Raw genomic sequence first — 19994 nt, forward strand, 5'->3', positions numbered from 1 at the left:
GACGCGATGCAAAGATAAGATGAATCGCGTGGTTATTGAATTACGAACTACTAAGTTTAACGGAAATTGATCGCTTTCAATTAAAATAACGCCAAAGAAACAAAACTTTTCAGACTGACTCAATTATTACTATTAACCTTTTCGCTTTAACTTTAATATATGAGTTTACTTGCACAATTGACATATCTAACATAATTAGTGAAATTTTAAACTTATCACTGTAAAATTGCAAGATAGAAATCTATAACCTACAATTTGCAACTTGCAAAATTCTAAAATAGGAACTTATAATCTATAACCTATAATTTGTAAAACTGCAAAACTACAAGATTGTAACAATGTGAATTCATAAAACACAGGTCCATAAGCTACAATAACCTATAAATAACTTACCGATTCACTAATATTATTACTTGATAAATTATTGTGCAAAAGGACTCTGATACAGGTACAAAATTTTTCTAAATAAAACATTTACCTATAGAAATATATTTAAGAACCCCATTTAAAAGTTCTAGTATATTAATTCATATAGAAACGATCAGAAATCTGAAGTGAACACGGAGAAAGAATACTGAGAAAGAAGTACATTGCAGAACATTGTAGGTTATGAAGGGATATAAAATGTTCCCCTTATACTAGCGAGTATATTAAAACCTGCAGATCGATATATGGTCGTGTCGCTTGAAGGAATGCTGCATTGTTGCTTATGCTTATCTCAGGATTAGGCTACTCGCAAACAACACCTTATCCGCTCCTTCTGTCAGTAAATGAATCAAGACAGCCATTAATGTGTGTAGTATGTAGAAAATACAAAGAAAATGATCTTCATTCATTATAGCAGAATATACTTGTTTTATAAATAAGTATGTGCCTTTGTATCGTTTAGTAGGGTTAAAATGGTTTCGAGTTAGGCTCACGTGGAGTAGGAAATATGTTGAAACGTTGGGCTCCACGTGGATCATCTGTGACCCATAATATTTATTGGTAGCAAACTTATTATAGAGAATCCAGTGTATTTTTATTCAATATAAACCGGAGGCCACCGCAAAGCCGAAAGGCAACCGGAAATAAAGATATATAAGATATTATAAAGAATCTAAAAAAATATATAATATATCGAATATGAATAAGAAAAAAAACTACTAATAATCTACTACTTTGGATGCTTGGTTTAGAATATCCCAATTTTATGACAACCTTTATTCAAATAAAAATGTATTCTTCAATAATAATTCATTGTTAATGAATAAACAATTATAGAAATAATAACAGTAAGAGGATGATATTTTTTTACTATGAATTTCATAAAATCGAAATTCGAAAATTTTAAAGTAATAAGAGATAGTAGAATATTAAAATTTTTCAACAAATATATTGTTTAAAAAAAAATCATTTTGAAGTATCTTGTCATGCAACATTGAATTCAAACATTTTTCTCCACTTATATCAGATCACATTTGTATCAAAGACACGCACAACGTTCTTTCCAAACTTAAAATTCTATTTGTTGCTTCAAATGGATCAGACACGCGATAACATAGTTCGCACTCCTTTGCGCGACAGTGGTTTCTTTAGATTTAAAAAAAAAAAAAGACAAGATATTTGGAAGTTTCGTGCGGCAAACTTATCTCGTCATTTATCGTATTAAATTCCCTGTCCGACGCAATGTTTCGGAATCTTTCCAACGCTATGCTTTAATATTCTCGACAGTCTGTTCAACTTGCTGAGCTTTGCAGAATCTATTAAGGAGAGCAAATTAAAATTTTAATCAAAGCGCTTCCCACCATCGGAAGACTGTATTGGTTAAAAGAGGAAAACGTTTCGTCGATTCGAAGAAACATTTCGATGCAGTTTCTCAACGTTTTCGATTGACTAAATTAAGGTACCATTTTTTACCATATATTTATAACCAATTAATAAGGAACAAATTAGAAATTTATTTTCAACAAAAAATTTTACTTTCGACATTCTGAAAAGTAAAAAAGCTTGTAATAATATTTACATCATGTATCTATAATTAACTAATAAGAAACAAACTAATAAATTAGAAATGTATTTTCAAAAGAAATTTACTCTTCCGACATTTAACAATTTTTTTTTAATTCATGAATATATTTGTTTGGATATTAAAATCAATGCAATAAAATTTGTTCAATTATAAATTACATAAATGATTCGAACTTTCTTTTGATGTTATATAGAACAAAATAGAAGAAGAGAAGTGAATTAAGGAAAACTGAAATCTTTGTTCATAACTCGATGATTTGCTAATAATGCGACAAAGAATGAATTGCTTGCACAGATTAAATAATCTTATGCTGCATGGTTCTTAATACGCTACCTATCGCGTGGTTATACATATTCCGTAATGCATCCAGTTCCGCAATCTTTTTCCTTATTGACTTAGCTTCCATAAAGATACATCCCGTTCTTCGTTTTGTCAAATAAACACAGCACCAATAAGATTCTCTGGACAATACTAGGTACCTTAAGTCTTAACCGAATTTCCCCTCGAATTTCCCGATCGATCGTCAAACTTTTCTGCTAAAATTCACACGAAATCTCGTTACGTCTTCGTCCAATTTTCGATATCGCGATTCTACAACTTTTTTTCTTACTTTCTACTTTGTGTGGCGTTATTACACTGCAGATGTTTATGCACATATAGAAAACTTAAATATACAGTCATATACAAAATGTAGACAATATTTAAAAACGTACAAAATGTAATATTTGAAGAATGAAATTCTTACTTAGGTTCCATTTTTTTTCCTAACTAACCTTTTCGAGGCTAATGGTACACTATGTCCCAAGATACCTTTAGAACGACTGCTGGAAATTTGAATTTTTTAGCATTCCATTATAGGTGGAACTTCATATCTCATTTAAAAGATTACATTTTATTTATGTGTCTCAATTTAAGTGCATTATAGTTCATACATTATCAGATTCATTGCTAAAAAAAAAATTCGTCTTAAAAGGGTGAAGTCCCATTTTGTCAGTTGTGTTCATAAAAACATAAATTTCCATAAACATCCGCAGTCATCATATCCATCAATCCGTTTTGATAAGAATATTTTTCCTGTATCCATCTACATGCTCTTGCACTTTGTCTCTAATCTTACTTCGCATTTCTTAACCTCTTTCTCATCATTCACCTTTTTTCATCAAACCTAACCAGCAGAGCATTTTTAAAAGTGAAAAATTATTTCGTTTCGCGTATGCAGGTGTGTCTTATTGTCTATGTAGGCATGTGTATGTGTGTGTATTTCTGTCACAAGAACATCACCACCTATCGTTGCGTAGGCGTAGCATACAATTTAAATGTTGAACACATTACCTTATGATCGCCTTGAGGGGCACCACGATGCGATGGATGTTGCACTTATCGAATAATACAACACGAAAAATGAACTATACGACCGCGTGAAATTTTACTGAACCGACGAAAAGACGCAAGAAACATACCACCCTTCGTAAACCCGACGCTTTCGTGTCCGAGAGGCCACTGACAAAACTCGCGATTCCCCATTTTGCTCGAATACTCCTACCCCTTCTCTTTGCAGTGTCATTGGAAGGGAGAATGGTGTAATAAGGATAGCAGATAAGGAGAAGTAGTAGGAGTAATAGAGAGGGAAAGAGGCTTTATCGACCCAACCGAACAACCACCAGTGCAAAAGATGGAGATACACTGGTAGCGATGGGTCTGACGAAAATATTTATCGTCCTGTAGCATGGTACAAGTAGTTATCTACTTAGTTTTCAAGTAGTTATTTACTTAGAGTAGGTATGATACAGATATCGGTTCTATTTTCACTTTCTTAGGAGTTCAACTTTTATTTGTGTATTATTATTAAACATTATAAATGTTCTTTTTCAGGACTTACGGAAAATAAGTTTAAGATATGCGGAAGTATGGAAATAATGAATATTTTACTTTATTTTATCACGTATTAAAGCTATTATTATTAGAAAAGTTATGTTATATGTATATGATACTGGAACATGTGTAACATTAGTTTTATAATATATTAAAACTACTTATTAGAGAAAGTTATGTTATTTATATATAATATTGGAACAAATGTAACATTAAAGTCCTATCATTTCCCATTTTTAATTTCGAGACACAATATTGTGATTCATTTTGTCATCCTATTAAACTTGAGAAATATTTCTCTAAACTTAAATTGAACAATTTACCATTCCACTTCAACCATTCGTCATTTACAATATCAAATCGCAATATTATAATTCATTATTTTACCATAATAAATATAAAAAATATCTTTTCATGTTATAAATGTAATTTATAACAAGTAATCTCTATAATAGAGATTGATGGATATGACCAAACCGTTTAAAAATACATATCATGCATCAGCAAGTAGTTAAATACTCACAAAATGACCACTTTTTTTGTAGCCTGTTGACGCCGTACGGAGGTGAGGATCAATGCCATCACTATGCACATGCACGCTTCCGTGGACGACGTGACGTACGACAAAACGGCGCCAACGTGGTCTCTGCCAGGCCAATAACGTCTTTCGAAATTTTGACGCTTCCGAGAGGGGTCGCGTGGAATGAACAATTGAAGAATAGGCAGGGAAACGAACAATCGTAGATAAGCATTGTGTATGCGACGACTATTCGAGTGTTGTCCACTTTATACGTATATTAAGTCAGTTTTTCATCAACCATTTAAGTACCTGCAATTCATAGATACATAGAATTTTGTTCTTTATTGATTATTAAATTATTTTTAGTCATTTTGAATAAATGTAATTGGTAGAAATTTTCAAAAATTGTTCATCAACAATTACCACCATATGTAATTTATAATATTTTTGTGCTATATAATTTATTAACATATGGCAGGAAGTGTAGTCAATATTTTTATAAATATGCAATACCTCTTAATTCTAATTTTGTATATTCTATAGACTTCTGAATTTTGTAATGACTGAAAAAAGGATTAGGTTAATTAAATACATTGATCACAAAATAATTAAACTTAGGACACTTTATCGATGTACCTCAATCCAACGAAATACGTTTTTATGAAGTGCATATGATTCTTTGGTGAACTTGAAAGAGGTAGATTGTTGAAGAACTCTCGACTTTGCTGAAGGAAGCAGATTCTATTTCAGTAATGAAAATCTTATAATGCGTGATGCGAAACTGAATTCCGCATCAAGCTTTTATTAATTAAGGAAGGTACATTAAGATAATTAGAAGAATGTACCACACCTGTTCAACGTTTGCACGCGACTCCTGTTCTTTTTTAATATTCCAATTTCTTTAATCTCTAAAAAAAGTACATCAACAAAGAATGAGATTGAAAAAATTTAACATCTTTTTCTGTATGAAATATAGAAAATTTATTATCATTTTTATAAATTTCTGTTTAGAATAATAAAAGTATCATATTCATTTATCTTTTATTTTTATATGTTCTTTCTTCTTACTTATGCATTATTTAAGAAAATTATTTCGGAAAATTATTTTATTGCAAAATTAAATATTTATTAAAGAAATTCTATTTGATTTTGCATACCATTACAGAATATTTCTCCCTTGATATTTATTGTCCGTTCAAAACTGTCTTACTCTCCTTAGTCTGCCATGATCATCCTTTTCAAATATTTAGCCACAAAGTACGTGGTAAATTGAAACAATATTCCAATTCTTAACGTTTTACATAGCGTTTTATCTAAAACATTAATTTCAAAAAGAATTATTATTTATTATAAATTACCACAAATGCTATTTTAAGTTGTTATTTTATTGGCCACTAGAAATGTTAATTCGGGAAGTTTCGGGTTAAAAATCACAAATTACAAGGTATTCTGTCTATCAATAGGATATAAATAATAAACACTATATATGTACGTGCGTGTGATTATCTCATTTGCTTCATTTGCCCTCTCTCTAAAAGGATATGAGTTATGTATCCACTGTGGCACACCTAGGTTAAAAGGCCATAATTCTGTAAATATATCATGCTGCGAATAAGATAGATATTTCCTTTATTTAAGCTTGATACTCATCGAAAGTAATATATCACAGTCATTTACGAAATTCAAATGTTATTCTTAATAATAAATCAGTTGATCCTTCAAATATTCGAATCCTGCTTTTAACATTTAAAAAACATTTAAAAATCAAATCTAAAACTTTTAATAATCAGTTGTAGTACTTTTTCCAAACAAAAGTCAATACATAACGTATAGACTGCGATTTGCAAATTTAAGATTCGAAAAATGTATGGAATATAATATGTAAAGATATATAAGATATTTAAAGCACTTATTATGATACTTAGTAGATGAAACAAATTTCTATTTAGATACGATTTTTTTAACCCTGTTTATAAAAATATCAAATTGCATAAACATCCGCAATCTAATGATATGAATCTGATTTACCGACAATGATAAAACCGTTGTAAGTCAGCGCACTCTGCGACATTCACGATGTAACGTTACATACTAGAAATTTATCTCTTTTATCCTAAGAAAATTTGATTGAATTTATCGTTAACTTCATCATAATTTTACGTCATAAATGTTTTTCTATCCTTAGGTTTCAAAAATAAAATTTTTCTTGAGCAGCAGGTGATATTCGCAACAACATTTCGGACAACTGTGGTTGGCAACTATGTTTGGCAATCTGCCATATAAACAAGTAGTGTGAATGTAAGCCAATTATGACATAATATCGTCTGAATATCGCAACACACATTGCCAATATATCTTTATGCACTATACAATGTTGTTATATAGCATAACTTCATTATGGTTCGCTACCATTATCGCTCAATACCATGAATAACCTATATTCCATGTACCGAGATTCCTGAGAATTTGAATGGTTCGATTACGAAATTTTTCCTAAAGAGGGCGTGACAAAGAAGGGTGTAATATTTTTCACGCAATAATTGAACAAAAGAATACTTCTTTCTCTAATTTTACCATTATATAAACTAGTTATATAACTTTTCAGTGTGTCTATTAAAAAATTTCATAGAAACAACAGAATTACATTTGATACAAAAGTTTGATGACATTAAATGCAAAGGTGCAAGGAAGTATGATACTTTGAAGAGAAGTTTGTTGCAAGTATACCATGAAGTATAGAATATACATATGTACATACAGTTGATCACAAAAGTAAACTCCTACATATTTTTATTAATATATTGTATGTGATTGTATATGTTATTGAAACATAACTACCATGATTATATGCATTGGTAAAATTTGAAACAAACCTGAAAATGTATATAAAAACTAAGAGACATTTAGTGCAAGTATATATTTCACATTTATATAGAGATGAGAGAAGTATTAGTCAATTGTCTATTACATTAAGTATTAAATTCATTTAATGAGATTGTTTTTGCCAGTTATTATATTTAAGATGTCTGTTCATAATGTACATATATTAATTTTTGATCAAATGTATGTTTACAATAAATATCTTGTAATTTATATATACATCTTCAAATTGATTTCCAATTTTTCCAATGTAATCATAGCACTCGTGTCTCATTACAGCGCTAATGAAATTTTAACACATCTACAATACGTATAGCTAACATAGAAGTTATGTATAATGTATAGTAAGTGTTAAAATACTTTCGTGAGCCACTGTACGTTAGGTAACATAGTAGAAAATTTCCAAAATGGAACGTATGCTTCTAGCTTTAGTCGTTTGAGCGCTGAACTGTTTGGTAAGGTATAACTTGCATTTCCTTTGCATTTAATCCCGTCAATTACATAACAGAGCTGCGATGACCGGAAGCGCTGCTTAAGAAGCGTCAGCCAAAGAGTCAAAGGTATTTCTATGAAGCCCTTAGGATTGCAGGGTTTACACATCACAATATTATGATATATCGTTTCCTAATAAAGAAACGTAACATGTATCGTATAACAATCGAATTCGTGCTGCAAAAGAACTTTCGTTTCTCCTTTTTTTTTCAGTTTCTTTCAATATATTGTACCTTAATATAAAGGCAACAACGATAAAATGATTGTGCAATACAAATATATATATGTTATATCTCATCGAACTTCGATATTCTTTAAGTATCTATATACTTATCTTAAATATAATACTGTATTATGTACATACATACAAATATAATATATAATACATACATTATATTTATATCGCTTTACAGCTTTGCTTTTCTTGTTCGTCTCTTTTAAAGAATACAACGAAGAAAATATTCCCGCTGAAGTTTGGAACTGAAAGTTCTTACGAGATCACAGGAAATCACGATTTTACAAACGGCGATCACGATAAACAATCGACCCCATTTTTATTTGGACAAGGTACAAAAAATATTGTCAGCATACACGGTATGCAGAATGCGGTTTTACGTTAGAATATAAAACTCATTCACGATCTATTATTAAATAATTAAACAATAGCCTACTTTGCGAGATTATCGTCCGGGATAATCGGTCTGATTTATTAATAGAACCTCAGATCGATTGCCACTACGCTTACCGTATCAGAAGTTTTGAAATACTATGTGAAAAAACTACAAAGAGCCGGTCTTTTTGCTCATTTCTTCACGGTTTATCCGCCTGTCGGTGATTCTTCCATCTTCTTTTTTAAATTTAAACAGTACAATGAACTTATATACAAATACTAAGGAGTAAAAAGAATTATGTAATCAATATCGAGCATTCCCAGGTCAGAAGATAACATTCAATAAATAAATTAATCTTCCACAAAAAAGAAGCTATATATATATCGACAGGCGAACGAACAATTTTAAAGAGAAAGTGAAACTGAATGATCGAGACACCAGTAATAAACTTCCGCTTAATAAAGCGAAATTCGTTACTTCGAGTGAAGGCACTTTACCCACAGACTGATTTGCACTTTCCATTGCACGCACACGCAAGATCAATCTACGTTCTGCTCTATATACATATACATTGCTCAAACATCACTGTCACACATTTATAACGTTGCCTCTGTTTCTCGATATCGCGATAAAATCGCTCAAATGAAACTTGACCGATGCAACTACTTGCCGGAACGTAATAATAAGCGACTCGACTTCTAAACTACCATTACAGCGTTACAGCTTTCTAGTTTTTATCCACTTGTACGTCTCTAAAGTCTATCCAATTTCGTATTAACATGCAATTTATTCGATTTAAGAAAATGAACAAAAAAGTTGTTAGAATTGCGAGCCATAAAATCAGCTATCGCGAGCTGTCAACGTGAAAAATCAGGAAATAAAGAAATTATGTATGTTTAAATAAAGAATTATACTTTTATGTATATCGTTAGATATAAGAAAAACGAAAGAGGAAGTCGAGGTGTATAAATTGTCTATTATCGTTCGAGTTTCATTCAAGGGTTGTTTTATCTAGAAACAAATTGCACCTTTTCAAAACGAGTGATCATCGGGGATATATTTGCACATTTGTTTCGCAAAAATATTCCCAACAGATCGTGTGTTACATTGCTACATAAATCACTTTCGCGCTTTTCTCTTTACCGAAAACACCATACATACACATATATACATATACATTTGCACGTATTAATCATTTTAAGTAAAACAACATGAAAGTTCACGCTAGGAATTGGTAGAACACTTAAATCACGCACACATGGTGTATCGCGTGCATCGCTAGCCAAAATCGATACCACAACATGTTGCCTGGCGAACAAAGAATTCAGCTTAGGATATATCTTCAACTTTGTGAATTTCTTTGTAAGAAAATAACGTAGCAACGATGACACGCGAAACACATTGCTCGAGCTGCCAAGATTATCTTTCAAACTTTCTATCAATATATATATATATATATATACATTCATCTATACACATTATTCTAATTTATAACAAGCCTATCCAGTATACACATTCGTCGATACATAAAATTTTGAGTAAATCCTATCTTATAAGATCCTTTGTAAAATTTCGAGTAGATTCCACTCTTTGCAATCCAATCCGTACAAACGATCGATATTTCGATTTTTTTTCTTTTTTTCTTGTAAGACTTCGCTGACGAAACGAATGATTATTTTAATTACTTTCAAAAAAGGAATATTTAAAAAATTATAGAAATGGTTTACAGAATTATTGTCAGTTTTAACGGTCAGATTGATTGATTTTGGAATCGATTGTATAGATGGAGACCGCAAAGGGCGGAAATTGCGAATTCCGTGGCGAAACGCAATTCACCAGGCTTAAAATTTCAAGCAGAGATACATTTGCACGCGATTTATATTTTTTATTAATTTTCACTCGGTAACTCGATTACAGACGTTGAAAAAAATTGAAAGAGAAAGCAAGCGGTGAGAGTGTTGAAATAGTAGAGGACCGTTAATGGACATATCTCTTCCTCCTTGCCTTTGCTTCGTGCGCGAAGAAAAAGGTAATGATATAACGCTAAAAACTGTACAATATGTATTTTATACATTCTGTTCAGGCCATTGTACGTGCTCGTGTTACAAGTATTATATATTCGTATCTATCACGCGCTGGTATATACAAATCGATACACATCCCGCCACATTCTTTGAAATTCACCAGCGTTCGCCCTTTAAAACACTTGTAAAAGGAAACAATAGAACCAAAGTAACGTAACGATCGAATTGAGATATTGAAGATTTTCCATGATGTGAGAAATTAAATCTATTCCTTATAATAAATGTATACATCTAGTCAATTTGTGCACGTATCAATTTTATAAGTAAATGTATTCGCAAACAATGAAATTTAAGTTTTTACCGATAGATCATAATCATACACATGCATTATTTAATGAAGGAATACATTTACCAAGAATAATGGACATTTTCATACTTAATTAATAATTTTGTTAAAACGTTACATAAATCCACGCATTGACTGATAAGTGTATATATTTACCAAATAGAACATTTTTATCGTAACATATCAATGAACTTGCTTCTCATATATCATTTGCAACATCATAATCGATGAAATAGTTGTTGAAAGCGTTTTAAAGTACATTATTATTTAAAAGTTTAAAAATTTCGATATGTTAGAATAAGTAAAAATGTTTGAACAGAAAAAGAGTAAGTTATCTCTTGGGTCTTAGGCCACATGAATTATAAAACACAGATAACGTAAGGAAGAACCAAAAGTCGATTTTCTGTGATAGTAGGCGAATTGAGGTAGATCCATAGAAATTTCAGATAGTCAAATAATACGAATCGTAATAAAAAAAGATAAATTTTTGTAATCTATAAATAATAATTCATATACCTTCGTCCGTGAGTTTTTAAAATAAAAAGTGAAAAATAGAAGAAAAAGAAGATTGTTTCTAAAGACATGAAATAAAATGATCTATAAGTCTGTAAGTATCTTGGATCTGTTTAAAAAAAAAAAAGGATAAAACAAAAATGTTTAATATATGTGAATTAATTAAAATAAGGATAATAGAAAATAAAAGAAAAAATTGATCAAACAGAGAATAGAGTGAAAGAACTATGGATCTACATAAAATCACAATGTCGCGATCGAACTTACGAATCTTTAAAGGAAAGCAATGGAAAGCCGTGCTTTAGTTCCTCTACTATCTTCCATTATAAGTAGAGAAAATAAAACATTTCTCTTTCTTCTTTATCACGGAATGCTTTAAACAAATAGGTACGAAAAAAATACAATGTACGTTAAACAGGAGTACGGTTTGTCGAGTGCTGGCAAGGTCCTCGGTAAATTGCAATGTTTTATTAAACAGTCAATTAGTTTTCCAAGGATTTATCTTGCTACACTTAATTCCTGTGCATTTCGCTATCGATATCTACATGTATTTTTCGTTTTTATTCAAGACAGTGATTCGTTTGCTTGCTACCCGAGTTTCAAAATATCATTTCTCACAAAAATTCTTTTCCGTGATGAGTAGTAGATTATAAATGTTTATGCAAATTATTCAAAATTCTTTCATTCATTAAATATTGTAACTAAATCTGTTTCACTCACTAAATATTGTAACAAATACCTTATTTTGGATATTTTATATATTTTTACACATTTCGTACACTTTTGCATCCATAAATTTCCCAAAAATACGTAAACATATAAATACGTAGACATCCATAATCGAGCGATGAGATTCGTAAAACGAATAATCAAGATACATAAAAAGAAACTTTAAGTTAGCTAATAAAGAAACTACTGATGCTTTTACAATCACAATGTATGTGTGTTTATACATATATGTATGTATGTATATAAATGTATATACGTATAAATACACATACGTATGTATATACATACATATGCGTATATACATATATATACGTATTTGTATATAAACACACATAGTTTTACAATTCTTTATAAAAAAAAAAACTCCATCGATATATCTATTTTCTTTTTTTGTCACAGATGAGAAACGCTCGAGAACATTCAACGCAGTGGATGAAAAAAGAAGAAACGAAATGAAAAGAAAACGGGTTGGTCAGGCAAACGAACCATCGTCAACGGAACTCGTTCGTCACATTTCTTTTTTCTTTTCTCTTTTTTTCGTGCAATGGTCTTTGTTCCTTCGCAATAGGAAAAACAAGAACAAAATAAAAATGATTGTAAGATATTGGATTATAATATATTCAATAACGACCTGCTCTTATATCTATTGTATTTCGCACTTTCGTCTTAACAATATAACATTCGTTTCCGTTTTTTTCTTTTATTCAAATTCGAGCTCTCCTCGCAAAAAAAAACGAAATGAACACATGTTATTATGTATTATGTATATTACTCGTGAAAAAAGTGGGGGAAATGTACGAAGTGGACCAGAACATAAACATTGCATTTTTATTAATACACTTTGAAGATTCATTTGACATGCCTGTTTATAAACGAGCCTCGATGAAACGATTAGAAATGTGGACAGGCGGAGAAAAACAGGCAATTAGCGTTTTATTTCTGGTTAATAGGCAAGTGAATAAAGAGAAGCGATCCGTGAAACAAATTCTAAAGGCCTAGAGCTGCTCTCCTTTTCTTCCCTTTTTGCTTTTCTCGTTTCGACACGTAACATTCACCTTTAAAGACTAAAAGGATCGACGCTAAAGCAAAATCATTTTCACAGGTCAACCCACCTGACATATAAATATTCTTTCTTTTTTCACCTTGCTTGTACTTGTAATAACACATATGTACGTAAAACAGAAGTTTCTTTTGTCTTACATAAAATCCTAGGAGGTAAAATATCGACCATTACCGAAGCGACAACCATCGATGATACGCACACTATTGTATAATGTCCCTTGTTCCATCAATATTTGTATCAACACTGATTGGAAGTGCTAACGACAAGGTTGTATCAATGTAACGTTGAAAGTCCCGCTTCGGTAATACATCTAGTACTTTATAATAAACGCGTGTACATGTATCTGAGAATCGGATCAAGTTTCTTCAAAGAGCATGAAGAGACGGAGCAAGAAGAAGAGATAGAGAGAGAATGCGTTTATATGTACGTGTACATCCTTTATATCTATATTATCTATGTAGTTTTATTTATATATGTATATAGGCGAATCAATCGCACAAAGAAATGTGAATCTCCGACAAGGAAAATCACCTCGTCTAGGATCACACCAACTCTTAACCCCATTCCCCCGTCTATATGTCCAGAGATGCACACAACGATCTCCCTATGTGACGATACCACAGTGGGTTTTTTCTTTTTTCACGCAGTAATTAATACGTATGTACAGAATACAAAAAAACGATCGTTCTTTCTTATTTTTCAAAAACAGTGTATATTCCTTCCTTGGTAAAAACTGCAGCGAAAGTTTCTCTCCTTCTTGTTTTTCTTTTTATCCTTCTTAATATTCATGAATTCATTTATTCGTGAGAATTCATGCACTTTCTACCAATTGTTACCACGTCCCCGACCTCTGAAGCCGTTACCCCTAAATTGTCCACCGCGTTTCAGTCCCCTCGGCATAAAGTTACCGATCACAGGTCCACGAGGTCCCCTGTCCATCCAAGGAGCTCTTGGACCACCCCTGAAACCCCTACCCCGAGGTGGACCACCCCTCCAAGGAGGAAATGGAACCGGACCACTGAGACGCGGTCGGAAGTTCGGCCCAACGGGACCATCGAAGTCGTACATCCCTTGATGTGACTCCGCCGAGACCTGTGGTATGGGCCCGTTCAAACCGGCGTCAGACTCTGTCGGTGTCTGCGGCCCGTTCGATACGATCCTCTTTTTACTACATCCAACATCATTCTCGTCGAAGCTACCATTCGTCGATGATCTTTTCAATTCGTTGCTTGGTGTTGAATTTCCAAGATCGTCCACTTGATCTGGTATATGTTGCTGTTGCGACTGCTCGGGCAGATTCATTTCTTGACCCGTATTTTCAATAGATTCGCTACTGTCACAGGTCTTCTCTGAGATTACAGCTTCTGGTTCGATGTGTTCTTCATATTCTGAGACAGGAACATATTGATTGTGCTGCGAGTCTTTAGGCTCCGTTATCACGGGTACAACAGTTACTTGGTTCATTGCTTGTTGTTCGTCCGGCTCCATAATTGGAGGTTCGGACTCGTGTTCGTGAAGATTCGAACCACTTGAGTATACAGATTGCTGGTCGAGGCTCCGTGAGTTTGGTGTGCTGTGTGGTAATCTACGATCTTGACAGTTTTCTTCTTGTTCAGCGTCTGGAAGATGCTCTGCATTCGTTGGCGCTTTGTTTTCGTTGGACAGTCCTATGGGCATACCATCTTCGTCAAGAATGACAACAGTGTCTGGTGCTGGTACCAGTAAAGGGCGACTGTTTGGTAGGATTTCTGGGGACGATCTTTGATGTTGCTCTTGCGATCGGGATTTGCGACTGTTTTGAAGGTTCCTTTGTTTGTGATCATCCGAGTATCTGTCTCGTCGGTTCCTTGGAAAACCACGACCACCTCGACCTCCTCGGTCGTTCCGATGAAAACCGATATCTCTATGCTGATGCTCCGTTGATTGGGAGTACCTGCCACGCATTTGTGGCTCACCAAGGAACTCCTGATTAGGTCGTAATGCGTGATTTTCACGATATTCAAACTCTTGCTTTGAAAATTCTGACTGAGTTTGGTGCATTTGATGGAATTCTTGTGGAAAATCCTGCTGGTTTTGGATGAAATTTGGCGGTGGCCTGTTTTGATGAAAATTTGATTGAGCTGGATGAAATTCTGCGGGATTGTGTCGAAAGTCTGTTTGATCTTGATGAAATGATGGTTGGCCTGGATGAAACTGCGGTGGCGGAGGTGGGGGTGGAAGAGGCCCTGAATGCATCATGTGCACGTCTTGCATTATTTGTCCATGAGGTCCTGGCATTTGACCCGCGGGAAGCGGAATCATTCGCATGTCCATATCCATGTGCTGTGAAGTCGCTGATTGATTACCGACTCTCATATCCCTGTCTTGTGATCGAACGTCAACTAAAACCCTTCCCTTTGGTTTACTGTCAGTCTCGTCGTCCGACATTTCCATGTCGACGCTTTCCACAATATCGCCTGGTTGCATGTGTTGCCTGATTCCGTATTACAAAGCATTAAAGTTGTTACGGTGAAAATTAAAACTGCTATTGCAATCCTACAAAATTCTAGTAATTGAGCGAGTTTCAGTATCTTACCGGTAATCTTGATCGCCTGTGGACCACAAGTTGTTACTGTTAGCTAACGCATTCATAGAATTGTCGTTGACATTATGATTCGCCGGACTTCCTGTTAAACTAATCAAGTTTCGATGATCAACATCCCCTGCTTTCATCAAACGATATGGTAATTGATTCTCTACCGTTATCGGGATAGGTATTACTCTGAAAAATAATAAATTAAATATGTTTTTGCTCAAAATTCTCTGATTAGTACACATATATGAACTGATTCTTTTTGAATTGTTATTAAATTCTTCACCTATGATCTACATCTCCAGCAGTACTTAAAAGAGATTCTTGTGGTTGAGAGTCATCATATTCAACTGGATCTGTAAATCCAGCTTTCTCATACATGGGTGGTGACTCTGGTGTTTCAGATAAAATTTCACTTTTCCCTCTAACAGCATTAGTCCACGTAGTTTCGTTACTAGGATCCCATCTATCCATATCACCATCTATCCAGGTTTTCGATTTTTCGTCGCATTCACCAGGCCAAGTTGGGTTCATGCTATTTTTTCCTGGAAATATTACGGAACCTGCTATGTTATAAACTTATAGAGCTGATATCAAAATTTTTATATGTTATATTGCAAAATAAATTCATACCCTTTTCCTCCCATTTGGCTGGTTCCTTCATAGTTTCACTCGTAGGTGTCCACGTTGGAAACTTAGGTGGTAACTTATTATAACAGTTTTCATCGTCGAGAAAAATTGGTGGAGGTAATGGTGGAGGTGGTAAAGGATTAACAGTATTATTATTAGTTGGGCCATCGAAAGGTACAGTAATGTTACTCTGGCTGTTTTGACTGGAATACGGTGAAGGAGTATGCGACTCGCCGGATAAGTTTCGAACAGGTAATGGAGTACTGTGGGTTATAGGGCAATTATTCACACCAATAGGTGTATTTTGATTTCCCATAATTCTTGAGATCACAGGGGTTACTGAATGCTGCCCTAGTATAGGTGAGTGCCTATAATTTGAACGCTGTGGAGATTCTACTCGCGATTCTGGAATATCTAAACCAAGACCAGGAATACCACCAGGATCTTGAGATCCATCAGAGGAAGGAAGAACAGTCTTTAAAAAACTAGAGATATTAAAATCTGCACTATTACTTTCATTTTTGGAGGGCCTCATGTTGATTACTTCTATTGGTTTAGCCTAGTAAAATATGCATAATATCTTTATTATGTTTTATCAGATAATAAATGTTTATTTTGATAAAATATATACCTCCAATGATTCATTATACTGCTGTGAGATTCCAGTAGGAGTTAACGATCTTTCATTAAATATGTTTCGCTTTAATGTGAAAAACAAATGATTTACAGCAATATTCATTGAAATTAATATGTTTTTCTAACTTTAGTGTCTTACCATATTACCAAAATCCACATTTCCTCCCATAAAAGATGAAAAATTATTAGTAAAATCACCAGAATCATTGCCTTGGCCCATTTCTGGAGCTGGTACAGGTACCGGATCATACTCATGAGAATATGAACCATACATAGATGGTGGTGCTACATCCATAACTCCTAACTGATTTTGAGATTGATTTTCTTCTCCTGGAAGTTCTATATCACTATCAGGACTTGGAGATGGAGCATTTATGTCTGGTGATGGAATTGGTGAAACTAATGTTGGTAAAAGCTCATCCAATTTTTTCTTCAAATTTTTTACACGACTACCAAAATTTCTGTATGCCTATTAATAAAGAATTTTAAGAATGTTAAAAAACATTAATGAATATTATGGATAGCACACTGATTTTTTTAATGTACTTACATTAGTAACTATTTTCACTTCACCTCTTTGAGTTTCATAAAATTGATCAGCCTGTTCCAACAGCTCAAGTACTTGAGTTCTTTCTCTAATTTCTGCCTCCAATGCACGTACATAATTTTCAACATTTCTAACTGCCAAATCCACTTCCTTCTCTGCATCTTCAACCCTTCTCCTATCTTTCAAAGAAGCACATAATTCTTCTGCATTCTCTATATCTATATTGCTGTCACGTAAATCTCTTAATCGAGCATCAGTTGCTTGTTCTAGTGTAGCACATGATCTCATAGTAGAAATGAGTAAAGCAGCTTGAAATTCTTCTGGAGGTACTGTTGGCTGGGGTTCTAATTTCTTTTTTGGAGCTGCTGAAATTAATCCAGATAGGTCTGCCAAGAATTCTTCATCATACACTTGTCTCTGATCCCAAATTTTAAAAATCCTTAATATACGATGTTTCACTTTCTCATCTCTAACCATGGTCGTTGCTCGTTGTAGAGTTGTGCCCCAGGATTCCACAAATTCAAAATTTTTTCTCTTGGAGTATTGTATAACATCATTTGCCAGATAAAAAAGTGTAAGGCGGTGCTCAACTTTTACTGTCATTTAAGAAAATGTCACTGTTATCTTACAAGTTACAAATCAATAAAAAAATTGATATAACTCAAGAACAACCTCAAAATGTATTAAACTAAATAATTACAAATAAAAATTTATATAACAGCATGTATATTTCTAATGACAATAATGGAATCAAATATTACAATAACATAATACATAAATTTTTAATATTTTACTACAAAAAATTAAATATCTCATCAATTACAGTTTACATTTTACATTCTTAATAAAACCCTTTAAGATCACTCTACTTCCCAATACCAATAGCACAAATAATCTAAATCTTAAAACATAAACAAAGAAAAATAAAACTTGAAACTAAATACAGCAATGATTTCATACTAAAACAAAAAATATAAACTTACCCTTCTTAAGAACTTGCAACCAGGTAGCGACAATCTTCTTATGGTGCTGTCTCCTCTCCAAACACCAAGCAGAAAGACCTTGTATTGACTCCTGTGAATCTTTCAATGTGTGAAGCCTTCGTTCGAAGAGCTCCACATCAAAATCACTTGACGCCATTATAGATTGGAATAACACATTTAACGTGATGTTTACAAGGTTAATCCAACGTCACGTTTTAACGTGAACCACCGAGAGGAACACGTGGAACTTTGTTCTGCTATCATAGGTATGTCTATATACTTAGACAATCAACCTAACCAAGTAAGTATCGCTACTATGTCACTCGTCGGGTTATTAAACCTCGTGAACGTTCATTCGAATCAAACCATCTTATCCTTTTTATCCCGATAACGTTTTCCAATTCGTCGAACTCTGTTTCGCACAGAAAACAACCGAAATTTCTGAAAATCACTTCGTTTCGGAGTTCGCCTAATATGCACGCTAAAGACACCGCTTTCACGTCGCTTACGAACCTCAATGAAACTTCTTCGATCCCACCAGTAAATCCGTCGCAACGATAATTTCATCCACTCGGTATTATTGTACATGTAACATGTCAACTTTCCCTGGGTATCCGAAAACTATCGTATTTCTATGTGACCGATCTTGAAAACAAGAGTCCGCCATCTTTTTAGAACCAAAACACGAGCGCGCAATGGCCGGCGCGATTTTCCAGTATACAGGGTAACACTGAAATAAGTAAGCTTTGGTAACATCGCTTATCCTTCCTGAGGATGAAAAAAAGTCATGTAAACATAGATCCAAGGACTGTCTTTTCTGAGATGTAAACATGTTCTGATTATATCGAATGTTTCTTGAATAATTCTCACGTGTAGAATTATGAATCAATTGTGGATATTTATTCTTCATATTTTTATTTTTTATTCTATATTTTTATCAATACAATTAATGTAGAACTTATAAATCACAGTGACTCGTTTTACCTATTAACAAAATATAGGAGATTGTTATAGATCCACTCTACTTTAGACATTTCATATATTTTTGCATATTATGTGTATACATATTTGAAATTTTGTACAAATACATAAAAATCCATAGTCTAATTATGAGCAATGTCAACATTTTCTTTCTGTCATATAACAGCTAAATATTAGTAAATATTACAACATATACAAAAATCGTATTGCATTACAGTATTTGACAAAATCCGGAATATACCGAGAATTTTGTAATGTCTTTGATAATCAAATAATGATATGAATACGCATATTGATAATACAGAAGAAGATCATGTTTAATAATTTAATTTTGTGATCGATACACAGTCAGGAAGAAGCTGATTCCAGTATAAAAATAAATTAAAAATGCAAGATGTTTTAGACAAATTTGTTTTCGAGAATATTAGGTTTGAATAGCTAGTTAGTAATGCATTTATAAGTAACTTGGCTACTTTGCTCAATTTATACATATAGTCATCACTGTGTACTTCTATGTTTATAAACAATCTAAATTAGGATTTGTATAATTTAATTTGTAGGTATAATTTAAAATAATGCATTAA

The 19994-nt window shown here is 33.0% G+C and overlaps 2 protein-coding genes and 1 long non-coding RNA gene across 7 annotated transcripts in view; 1 reads left to right on the plus strand and 2 right to left on the minus strand.

Moving 5' to 3' along the window:
- Nucleotides 1-4534, minus strand: part of LOC126921661 (multiple C2 and transmembrane domain-containing protein) — a 43035-nt gene extending 38501 nt beyond the window's left edge. Inside the window, exon 1 of one of the 3 annotated variants that reach the window (XM_050733429.1) lies at nucleotides 4407-4534. The gene's annotated coding sequence lies outside the window, so the exon portion shown is untranslated. Of the gene's footprint in view, nucleotides 1-3343; nucleotides 3528-4406 lie in introns of those variants that run through there. The other 2 variants (XM_050733420.1, XM_050733438.1) reach the window with 2 other exon arrangements.
- Nucleotides 4535-7500: 2966 nt separating this feature from the next.
- Nucleotides 7501-10398, plus strand: LOC126921959 (uncharacterized). Of its 2 annotated transcripts, XR_007712606.1 has the most exons (4): nucleotides 7501-7843; nucleotides 7989-8093; nucleotides 8189-8342; nucleotides 10304-10398. It is a non-coding gene; the product is annotated as an uncharacterized LOC126921959 (long non-coding RNA). The 2 variants fall into 2 exon arrangements; XR_007712607.1 differs by lacking the exon at nucleotides 7989-8093.
- A 36-nt stretch (nucleotides 10399-10434) lies between these two features.
- Nucleotides 10435-19164, minus strand: LOC126921578 (uncharacterized). 2 transcript variants are annotated; one of them, XM_050733277.1, is made up of 8 exons: nucleotides 18430-19164; nucleotides 17450-18042; nucleotides 17039-17368; nucleotides 16895-16963; nucleotides 16267-16822; nucleotides 15920-16196; nucleotides 15637-15822; nucleotides 10435-15534 (listed from the first exon to the last, which is right to left on the minus strand). In XM_050733277.1, exons 1-8 carry the CDS (start codon nucleotides 18584-18586, stop codon nucleotides 13884-13886), a joined length of 3819 nt encoding a protein of 1272 aa, XP_050589234.1. In that variant the 5' UTR covers nucleotides 18587-19164; the 3' UTR covers nucleotides 10435-13883. The 2 variants fall into 2 exon arrangements, with proteins under 2 accessions (XP_050589234.1, XP_050589235.1); XM_050733278.1 differs by having other exon boundaries at nucleotides 15920-16178; nucleotides 18430-19163.
- Nucleotides 19165-19994: the final 830 nt, after the last annotated feature.

The sequence above is a fragment of the Bombus affinis genome, chromosome 1 (assembly GCF_024516045.1).
Source record: "Bombus affinis isolate iyBomAffi1 chromosome 1, iyBomAffi1.2, whole genome shotgun sequence".
NCBI lineage: Eukaryota > Metazoa > Arthropoda > Insecta > Hymenoptera > Apidae > Bombus > Bombus affinis.